The sequence below is a fragment of the Morus notabilis genome, unplaced genomic scaffold, assembly GCF_000414095.1.
Source record: "Morus notabilis unplaced genomic scaffold, ASM41409v2 Scaffold1225, whole genome shotgun sequence".
Lineage (NCBI taxonomy): Eukaryota > Viridiplantae > Streptophyta > Magnoliopsida > Rosales > Moraceae > Morus > Morus notabilis.
The window spans coordinates 481,377-492,602 of NW_010357682.1; the positions used below are offsets into that span (position 1 = coordinate 481,377).

Consider the following 11,226-nt stretch of genomic DNA (forward strand, 5'->3'; position numbering starts at 1 on the left):
ATAGTACTTATAAAATATGGGTTTAAAAAAATTTAAAAGTATTATACTATATTACCAACTTAAAAAACTCTAAGAATTTCTAAATTTAAAAGGTATTAATGTTATGATTATCAATTTTATATTTAATTTGTCACTATTTTTTTTCTTATTACGTAAATAGGCAAGGTACAGAGAAAGCCTCTCGATGGGAATTCTCCAACCCCGATCCCAATTCTGACCCCGAATACGTGAGTATGGAGGGCAAAGGTGAAAGCGGGGGCAAAAGTGGAGGAAGCATACCCGACCGCATTCTACCCGATGCTCATCCCTATCCTGGATGGTATTCAATAGATTTGGTTGCACTTTTTCCGTGAGTTATAACTTTTGAGAGGAATGATTGTTTTAACCCTTAACACTTTTTTTTCCCCGCATGCATAAACAATAAGCATTCTACGTTATGATGCCAATTAATTAGATGAACAAAGTATATAGTAAATTTACAGTAATAATTTTAATAAATAACAGACTTAAAATAAATAGCAGTAATTAAAAATTTATATGGTAAAAAAAATTACCAGTTAAAAGAAAATTTACGTGGTAAAAAATCTTTTTACTCATCGTAAATATAAATTTAGGCGATAAAATACTTTTTACCTACTATTTACTTCAAATATTTTAAATCTACTATTTATTTAATTTAATTTTAAAAATCTACTATTTACTATAATTTATTTATTTTTTTAATATACATGTTTCAGCAACATAAGTACCAGAACATACATAGCTGTAGTGTTCCACTCAAATCTGCAGTGTCCTAAAAGTTAATGAGCACTTGGAACAACGATTGGAGAAAAAATTTTTTTTTTTTTTTCCATCCACAATGCCACATGATCAAAATTGGCGGATTTGGTAAAAATTTTTTTTTTCCATCCACAATGCCACATGATCAAAATTGGCGGATTTGGTGTCTGCCAAATTTATTTATGACTAAATTAGTTTGACAAATTCTTGATTTATCAAATTTACCACATGATTTATCCATAATCAAATTCAGTAAATCCTAGATTTATTGGATTTATTTACTCATGACTGAATTTGGAGATGATGTTTGTGTAGTAAGGATGATGTAGGGCTTCTAAATAGGGAAAATTTGTGATCACGTCTTTTTTTTTTTGTTTTTTGAGGTTCAAAATATTAAATAAGTACATAATTTAGTTAATTACTTAATAATTACCTTTATGATTTTTTTTTTACTACAAGAGCAAGTCAAAAGTTATATACTTAATTCAGATAAATAGGTGAAAACAATGCTCTAGTAATTTTTACTTAATAAAACTCAAATTTGAATTTAGTAAATCTTTTATTTTCAGCCAACTCAAACTTGAATTTACTATTATAAATTCTTTAATTACCAGATAAATAATTTGTAAATATCAAATTTACCAGGTAAGTCGTTTATTTACCAATCGACGGTTTATCCATAAGTATCTAATTTACCAGGTAATAAAATCAGATTTACTAATTAATAAATTTGATGAAACCAGATTGACTGATTAATACATTTGGTAAATCCCAATTTACCAATTAATGAATTCGGTAAATACGAATTTACTATTAAAAACATGATAGATATTTGACAATATAGTCAAAGCAATAATAATTCAAAAAAAAAATGATAGGCATATTCTCATCAAGAAAAAAAATCCTTAAAAAAAAGAAAAGGATAGAAATTAAAGAACATTCAAAAAAGAAAAGTTCCAATTGGTGGGTTATCTTGGCCGGATTTGGTAGTTGGCGTGGATAATGTTTTCTAGTCCCAATTAACGCAACTAACCATGGTTAAATACCAACCTTAGTTAGTAAACCAAACCCTAGAAAAGTACTACAGTCCTCTACGCATAATTGCTTGTAGTATATTATTGATCTCTCTCTAGAGAGAGAGAGAGAGAGAGAGAGAGATCATAACATAGAAGAAGATGATGGGATCTTTGGCACTGGGATCAGTCTCTTTCTGGGGCAGTAGTAGAAGTGTTATAAAACGTGATTATGATCATGATCATGGTCAAGATCAAAAGATGAAGATGAAGATGATGATGATGAAGAAGAGATCAAGGGTGGGGATGGCGGTGGCGATGGCGGGTGGGGCCAAGTTCAAAGGGACGCAGATGAGAGAGAAGCAGCTGAACGAGATGATAGAGAAGAAGGTGAAGGAAGCAACGGAGGTTTGCGGGGGAGACGAGAAATCGGCGGAGTGCAAGGTGGCGTGGGACGAGGTGGAGGAGATCAGCCAGGCCAAGGCTGATTTCAGGCTTAAGCTTCAGAAGGAAGATCCTCTTGAGTCCTTTTGTCAGGAACATCCTGAGACTGATGAGTGTCGTCTTTATGATAATTAATCACTTCCAATTTATCAATTTCCTCTTGTCATCAATACTATCAATATCGTTTCTTTTTTATATATAAATATATATATATATATATTTATATATGATATGCTTAGTTTTTGTAGTTTTGAATCGTTTGATTAGATAGGAATGTGATTGTATTATGACAGAATGTAAATTTAATGAAATTTATATGTCAAATCTTCTTCGTTGGTGTTGTGATTATTGCTGTTTATTATGTTTTGTTGGAATGTGATTGTATTATGACACAGAATGTAAATTTAATGAAATTTATATGTCAAATCTTCTTCGTTGGTGTTGTGATTATTACTGTTTATTATGTTTTGTTAAGTTTAAGTGTGTGAAAATCTAAACATGTCAAGATAGACGAAAAAAATTGTACATGTACATGTATAAAGATCTCAGCTGTTCAAAACTTGATAGTGATTAATTTCCCCAAAAGAGAACTTTTCAATATAATATATATATGTATATATATATATTTCTCAACAATTATTGAAGCAAGAAATTCCAAGAACCATCTAAGCTCAATAGCTTATAATGATAACGTTCAGTCTCTGCAAAACAAATCAGCCCTGCATACAGGATTTTGATTTTCTTTCTTCTTTAAGAACCAAACAAGAAAGAGAATACATAAGTCAACCACTTTCAAATGTAAACGGGAACATTAAACGTTCTTCTTTAGCATCTAATAGACGAAAACTACATCTTTTTGTCATTCTCAGCTAGCATGACACAATCATTGTTAGCATTACAAAGAACATTTCAAAACTAGTCTGAAATAGCAAATACATTAAAGAGAAGATATAGGAAAGGATAACAAAACTGAAATAACGCTTCTTTTATTTTACTCTTCCCCACTTTCTACATCATCCCCCTCTCTTTTGACATCAACGGTGAAGGGATACTCTTGATCACAGCCCAGATAGGAATCACACATGAAATAAAGGGTGTACGACTTCTTTCCGGCGTCCAAAGGAGCCGTGAAATCAAGCTTAACCTTCGACTTCCTTTGCAGAGAAACCCTTTTGATGGCAAGCAAAGAGTTACTTTTGGTATCACCAACAACAAGCCACCACCCTTCTTCTTTGGCCTTGGGATACCTGGGATTGTCCACGGGCCCGACCTCCGTCCTCCCCTCAAGATCCCTCTCGAGAGTGACTTGCAGTGTAACAACATCTCCTGCTCTCACGTTATCGCTCTCCAACACCTCGTACACCATGTCAATGTTGGGAAAACGGTTGCAAAACCTCGCGATATCCAGCAACTGCAAATCCGTCATCTGAAGCAGCTCGCGCCTGTCGCCATCGTCCATTTCCACCAAATCAAACACTGTCTCTATACCTCTCTCTTGACATCTCTTGGCCAACTCCTTTGTGAAGTGGGGAAGCTGTAGAAGCATGGAATCACGCTCCCACATGCCCTGTGTCACCATCTGGCTAACTTCCATTGCAAGAAGAGCTAGGTTCAGCCAGCCATTGCTAGAAATAACATCAACCATTGCTTGTAGCAGCCTGCTCGCAGAAAGGAGCACCTCTCGTTGGTCAAGCGCCAGATTCCCGCCCACAGAATGCCTCGAGAAGTGGGCTTGAAGTAGAGCGTTTGCTTTCACATGAGGATCCCCGCAATTTGGACTTTCAAAGGAGAATCTCTGATGATTGATCAGCCTTCGAACCACATCTTCCTCCCCAGGTCGTACCGGAAGCTGTGCATACTCTGAAGCTGAAGCAAGAATCTCTATAAGACCCTTCATCTTTGTCTTGGAAGACAAGGAAGAACTGAAACGTTCTATAGTGGCATAGCTGATATAATAATACGAGGCAATTAGGCCGAGATTCGAAGGAGAAAGGTCCATGTCATCCTCGATAACCACGCACTTGCTTGCTTCCAAATCATTGAGGGTATGTTCTACAAGCTCGGAGAGGTGGTCAGAAAGATGCCTGTGGCTAACTCCCTGAATATTGTAATAGTTGGGATTCTGCGTTAGCCTCCTGTACATAAAAGTCCATGTAAGATAATCCACAGCGTCTTGCTTGTTCTCAATAATTCCAGCAACAATTTCCGCATTCAGATTATCATGTAGGTAGTGGTGAAAATGGCTTTCAACCGGGAAAGCTTCATACAAGAATTTCTTGTAGTACTCTTTACGAGGTGCGTGGCAGAGGATGACGCATTTCCCGGAGTTATCTAGCAAAGGACGACTAGCATGACCCATCATCTGCAACAGATCAGTGACAGGGTAATCCGTGTGGATATTTTCCCGGCCATCATAATACTGTGTTCCCATCACAACCACCAAATGAGCTGACAATGGCACCCCCCAACACATTGAACTACTCATGACACACACTTGAATCCTTCCAGCTTCGAAAAGCTGTGACACAACTTCTTGATCCAAACTGGATAAGCCCTCATGCAAGTAGCCAACCCCATGACGTAAAGTGGCTTTCAATATTTCTTCATGGACTCCATCAACAAGCGGCTCAAGATCTTTCAATGACTGCAACAGAAATGGTGTATTTCCGCTACTGTCTACTTGTGAGTAGGCCACCAGATCCTCAGCTGTGAGACGGACATGCTTCCTAGTAGGAACATATACAATAGCCGGTTTGCCATCCTTGGCATGCTGGACGATTGCCGTGTATGTCGGTTTTGTCATCGCTTGCATTCTCGCTTCAAAATTACCCGCGGATGTATCCACACCCTGTATATGTATTTCAAGTGGCACTGGACGCACACCGGGAGGAAAATTGAAAAGGCCATGAGAGGTAGCACCTATCCATTCCCCAAGATCCTTCGCATTTGCAAGAGATGTGGACAGAGCAACGATGCGAATCTTGTTTTCAACCTGACTAGCTATATATCTCATTCTAGAAACTATGACCTCCAAGATCGGACCAACTTGACCCCCAATCAAGTGAAGTTCATCAATAATAAAGAGACTGACCTGTTGAACATGCTTGCGTTGTTTCCAGCGGCGAGATAAGGCATCCCACTTCTCTGGAGTACTGATGATAATTTGACCTTTCTCGAGCAGTTTCAAGTCCGTTGCAGTTTCCCCGGTTAATTGAACAATGCGCATCTTCAGATGCTCTCCAAACTTCTTCTCCCAATCACGATAACGTTCCTTAGCAAGAGCTTCAATAGGTGCAATATACACCACTCGCATACTGTCAGCCCCCTTTTGGTGATTCCTTAATATGGCAAACTCCGCACAAATGGTCTTCCCGCTCCCTGTTGGCGCAGCAACCAAGACATTGTCATCTGAATTATACAGAACGGTGAAAACCTGGGTCTGAACAGGATTAAAGTGTTTAAAATCCTTGTAAAGATCCTCATATGACGAATTTCTCAAAGCAGACACAGGCAACGGCTGCAAATCCAACAACTCTGTTGGGGGAGGATACTTTTCTGGTAAGATGAGGTGTCTGAAAGAAACAGGCAAAACAGTTTGTGACCCAAGCCACCTATCCGACACAACACGAATGAAGTACTGTGGTGGCAGAGGTTCATAAATTGGAACTGTAAAATTCAACGTGTGGTCCTCATCAATGTATTGCTTTTTCAGCATAAAATATTCATGATGGAGAATATACTCGCCATCATTATCCTCCACAATGACCCAAAAGGGCTCCACATATCCATGAACTTTGTCCTCCCATTGGAAGTCGGGTGTTATTGTGAGCTCAACCCTCAAAACAGTGCGAGTTATTGGCTGCACATGGGCCGCAAGGTCTAACTTGGGAAATTGATGAATAAACTTGTGGAGCGTTCTACCCATCTTTGGAGCTCGAATCAACTCCCCAAGCTCTTGAGATGAGAGGTCATAGTACCTTTCCCAGGCCAAGTCCTTCTTTTCCAACTTCATCAAAACATCATTTGCTATTCCATGAAATTGGCGAAGTGGTGTCTGGACACTCCACATTCTCTTGTTAACCATCTTGAACAAGTTCAAAGCCTTTTCTGCTACTTGTGCCCATCCTCGTTTCACAACGATTTCAAAAAGAGCTCGAAGAAGTCGTCCCGCACTCTACAAATAGAAGAGGAAAAATGTAAGTACTAATATATAACCGACAAAAAAAAAAAGGCACGGTAACAAAACACAAACAAAAATGAAAACCACAGGCTTCATAAAATAAATAAATAAATAAAAGAAAGGATCTGGCAATGACCTGAGTGATGTACACCATGTCAGAAGTCAATGAAAGCCCTTCAAGCTTCAGCTGTGAAATATAAGCTTGCAGCAAAACATTAATCTTCGCACTGGGCTCTTCCAGGCTTTCTTTGATGGGAATGGGAACGCGATCCAAAAGCTTTGCTAGCTCCATTTTCTCATCTTGACGTACAGTTACATATTTAAATTCCTCGCTCAGTGAGAATAGACGACAAAGTTCCGTATCCCCCATTGTTGGCTTCAAATGCTCATTATATGTAGATATTGTTCCGTGCGTAATATAATAGTAACTAGCAATGCGACCCAAGTCAGTTACCTGGAAATACCCGCTTTTCCGATCATACTTGATCAAGTTGTTTTTGTCCAAAATTGTTGCAGCAGAATGAATCTGTGAATGATTGCAAACAATGTGAGAGCTTATATTTAGCAAAATGTGAAAGCACCTATTACATACAGAACCTAGGCCTAAAAAACGAAAATAACACTCGAGGAATTACTCATAGTCTTATCATATTTCAAGCAAAAAACTGAGCACATAAAAATGTAGAAACCGGGACTGAAAAATTTACTTACGAGTATCCCAAATATTAAACATAGAACCTAGGACTGAAAACTACGCTTAAAAAGTTACCGGTACAGACTACAGCCTTATCATATTCCTAGAAAAAGACTTCAAAACATATATTAGACATAGAACCTAGGAGAGAGGACTGAAAATTACACTAAAAAAGACTGAAAATTACACTAAAAAACTACTCATACAGCCATATCAAATTTCTAGCAAAAACGCGGTAAGGGATATTAAATAGAGAACCTAGGACTCAAAATATGCTCAAAAAATAACACCTGCAATCTTGTTATATTATAGCGAAAACGTAATACATATTAAAAATAGAATCTAGCACTAAAAATCACGCTTATGAAAAGACATACAGTCTCGTCATATTTCTAGAAGAAAACGTGACAACGCATAAAAAAATATAGAGCCTAGGACTGAAAAATATGCTTGAAAAATACTCATATTGTGTCCTACACTCCAAGCAAAAACGTGACAACTAATAAAATATAGAACCTAGGACTACAAAAATTATGCTTAAAAAGGAACATGAAACAAGAAACCGAATGATGAATCAAGAGATAATGATAACAATAACAAACAAATGATTGACAAAGACTTAATATACTGCAGGGCCCGTTTGTTTCATGCGTTTAAACTCATGGTTTTAATTCTGCTACAATGTTTTCCTCTCACAAAAAATTTAAATTTCAAATGTCAAAATCAAGAATCACTGGTTTGAACGCATGAACCAAACGGACCAGCAAAGACTAGAGAAAAAAGCTTACCAAATCAGCTCGGCGTTCGCGCAATGTCATGTCCCTCTTGAGAACATCAGCTTCCATACCATAAAGTGCAGGGTTCCGTACCATGCGAACATATAGATAAGTGTACCCAAGCCATTGAATAGCTTCTTCGGCATTCTGAACAGTTCCAAGCACAATTTCTGCGTTCAACTGATCAGCCAATTTGGAAACAAACTGACTTTCAATAGGAAGTTGTTGATTCATCAAAGAAAGATAGTATTGCAACTCAGTGTGACCGGTAATAATTATGCCCTCTCCATAAGAATCAAATTGGGGTCTTCCTGCACGACCCAGCATCTGCATGATATCCAGAGGACTGAGCTCAGTCCATGCTCCTTTTTCGGGGTCATAAATCTGGGTGCCTTTGATGATCACGGTGTGAGCAGGCAGATTCACACCCCAAGCAAGTGTTGCAGTGGAAACCAGAACTTGAATGTGGCCATCCGCAAAGAGCTCCTCAACAAGCTGCCGATCAGTTCTGTTCAAACCAGCATGGTGAATTGCAAAACCATAAGGCACCAAATCCTTGAGATCATTGTTCTTCACCAAATCCGTATGTGTGTGTAGGATTTCACGGCTAGCACTGTCTTCTCTCAAAAATCTACTGAGGGTGTCATTAGCAAGGGCAGTGTCTCTTATGGCACGAGCCGTTTTGGCGGTCTCTTTCCTTGAATGGACAAAGATGAGAACCTGATGCTTGCCCGCCACAGCCATTACCTTTTCATAGCAGAGATCATTCATTAACTGAAACCTCTGCAAGGGCTTTCTCACCTGAACTCCTATGTACTGCTGAGAAAGAGGGACGGGTCTATAACTGTTGTCAAAATAGAAAAGTCCCTTCTTGTGATCAACCCGTAAAAACAGCGCCACGTCTTCGTAATTCGGCAGCGTCGCAGATAAGCCTACTAACCGAATATGTTCTTTCGTGGTTTCAATTTGCCTAACAGTCCTAGCAACAATACTTTCGAGCACAGGACCTCTATTATCATGAAGAAGATGAATCTCATCAATAATCAAAAGTTTCACAAGTTGGGTATAAGTACGGTCACCCGACTTCCTTGTTATGATATCCCACTTCTCAGGAGTTGTGACAATGATCTGAGTTTCTTCAATTTGCTGGCGAGTGAGGGACTGGTCACCACTGAGCTCCTTCACCTTCACACCATAGTCCTGCAAACGATGAGACAAGTTTCCAACAACTTCAGCAACAAGAGCTTTCATCGGCGCAACATACACAATCTTGTAATCATTGTGGTTAATCGAACCATCCTCCCTAGTCATGTGCAATCCAATCTGCTGAAGTATTGTGAGCACGGCAACATTTGTTTTGCCAGCCCCAGTGGGAGCACACAAAAGTATGTTGTCTGCCTTAAAAAGGGCAGTCTCATACACCTTACTTTGTACCCTGTTCAACTGGGTCATACCCTTGAAAGCGGGTTGCGCCCACTCAGGCATGGCGGATATTTTAATAAGTTTCTCGTCCGGATCAAATGCTTTTGGCTTCAATGCGGGCACGTGAATTTCTTCGTACCCTTTGCTGGCACGTCTAAAAGATCCATCGGGAAGGATGCACTTATGATTAGAAGCAAGCCGACCGTGTTGAAGGGCAAGGCTGTCGAGATCGAGGAGCTGCAATGAGCCCTTCAACCACCCACTCTCCGAATCTCTATCACCACCAACTCCCCTCCTGCCTCTGTCACCGTCTCCACCACTCTCGTCCTTTAACCTCCGAGCCTCTTCTCTAATGCTTTTCTCCAAGTTCTTTTGCCTCTCTTTCGCAGTCGCCCTTGTGGCGTGCAACTGATCCACAATCGCAGCCAACTCAGGACCCAAATGCACCATTTCCTCCTCGATTTTCTCCCTCTCCTTTTGATCCTCTGCCCTCGCCAGACGGGTGCACCAAACAACCTTCAGCCGGTTTCGCAGCAGAAACTTAATGAGGCTGAATTTTTCAAACTGCAGGTGCAACAGCAGCTTGTTCTCAACGTCCCTGTCATCGCTGCCTTCAGCGAGAATCTTAAGCACATCTTTAGCAAGCTCCTGGCAGTGCAGCGGTTCAATCCGCTGCTCATAAGCCTGAGAAATCTTCCTCTGCAGCCAATAAGCATCAATGTCCTGAACATTAAGGCTCATTCCCTCGTTCGCCTCCTGCATATCATCGTCGTCAATCCTACCTCCCATTTGCATTCCCCCCGATCCATTCGCCTCCGCCAAATCATCTTCATCCTCCTCGTCCTCTTGGACCATATCAAGATCACTCTCTTCCTCCTCATCCTCATTTTCCTCAAACTCAACCGCCACACCCACATCATCATCCAGCCCATCATCCCCGGTCCCCGCCGCCGCAGCCGAACCAGCAGCATCCCCACTGCCGTCCTGATAATCAGTGATAAGCCTCCCAATAGAAACCAACTTATCAAAATCCGAGTTGGAAATCGTGTTCAACAGCTTCTCAATCTCCTTCTTCTTATCGGGATTCTTCAAAGCGTCATTCTTAAGCACCACGAGGATCTCATCCGCTGCCCCGCTCACAACGTTGAGTGGCTGGCCACCAAGCTGATGCTGAATGACGCTGAGCATGGCCTCGTAAGCAGCACGAGTTTCCTTGGTCTTCGGCTGGTAAACTCCCTCCTCCGTGGAGGTGAGGACACTCTCCTCCTGAACCCGCCGCCTCTTCGCCTGGCGAACCGGGGCCGCGGCGGCGGGCTCCGAAAGCGGGTCCCGCTCCTTCTTCTTCTTCGACTTTTTGAGCTTTTCGTCCAGCTCCGGTGGCCTCCCTCGGTAAGCCCGGTCGCCGAAGTGCTTGGGATCGATTTTGCCCCAGAGGGATTCCGGCTCGCCGGTGGGCTCGTGGGTGTCGCGAGGCCGAGAGTCGGTGGTCAGGACAAGACTCGAGTTGGCCCGGTACTCGTATTGCTTGAATCGGGCGTGCGCCTCCGCGCCGCCGCCCAGGTGCGCCATTTTTTTAAGCTCTCAGAAACCCTAATAATTCACCAAAACAATGACAATAATGAGATAGAAAAAATTGTTGGCTCCAGCAACAACAGAAATTCCATGGAAAAACGAAACGAAAATTAGTACAATAGGAAAATCGTAAAAAGCGAAAAAAATCATAAACCCTAGGTTTTGAAATGGGGAAGAAAAGTAAGCGAAAACGATAAACCCTAGAATTGGAGCTAAAGAGTAGAAACGAGATTGAAAAGGAGAAAAAAAAAATCGTTAGAAAGTTTACTCTCTTAAGAAGAGGATTTCTTCTTCTTGTTGTTCTTTCTGAAGAATGATAGTAATGAAGATTTGAAGGGGAAAGAG

General features: G+C 40.6%; 2 protein-coding genes across 2 annotated transcripts; one reads left to right on the plus strand and one right to left on the minus strand.

Annotated features, from left to right (window-relative positions):
- The first annotated feature begins 1,881 nt into the window (after window positions 1-1,881).
- Window positions 1,882-2,428, plus strand: LOC21399571 (calvin cycle protein CP12-3, chloroplastic). The gene has a single exon (XM_010090437.2). It carries the CDS (start codon window positions 1,956-1,958, stop codon window positions 2,370-2,372), a length of 417 nt encoding a protein of 138 aa, XP_010088739.2. The 5' UTR covers window positions 1,882-1,955; the 3' UTR covers window positions 2,373-2,428.
- A 512-nt stretch (window positions 2,429-2,940) lies between these two features.
- Window positions 2,941-11,226, minus strand: LOC21399572 (DExH-box ATP-dependent RNA helicase DExH12). Its single transcript, XM_010090438.2, has 4 exons — window positions 11,150-11,226; window positions 7,900-10,899; window positions 6,554-6,943; window positions 2,941-6,411 (listed from the first exon to the last, which is right to left on the minus strand). The coding sequence occupies exons 2-4, from the start codon at window positions 10,876-10,878 to the stop codon at window positions 3,229-3,231; spliced, it is 6,552 nt and encodes a 2,183-aa protein (XP_010088740.1). The 5' UTR covers window positions 10,879-10,899; window positions 11,150-11,226; the 3' UTR covers window positions 2,941-3,228.

Bases quoted from the DNA above. Each gene is read 5' to 3' on its own strand.
- LOC21399571 (XM_010090437.2), top strand. From the start codon at position 1,956: ATGATGGGATCTTTGGCACTGGGATCAGTCTCTTTCTGGGGCAGTAGT.
- LOC21399572 (XM_010090438.2), bottom strand. From the start codon at position 10,878: ATGGCGCACCTGGGCGGCGGCGCGGAGGCGCACGCCCGATTCAAGCAA. The intron at 6,944-7,899 runs GTAAGCTTTTTT...AATCATTCACAG, and splicing joins GCGAACGCCGAGCTGATTTG to ATTCATTCTGCTGCAACAAT. The intron at 6,412-6,553 runs GTCATTGCCAGA...TTCTATTTGTAG, and splicing joins ACATGGTGTACATCACTCAG to AGTGCGGGACGACTTCTTCG.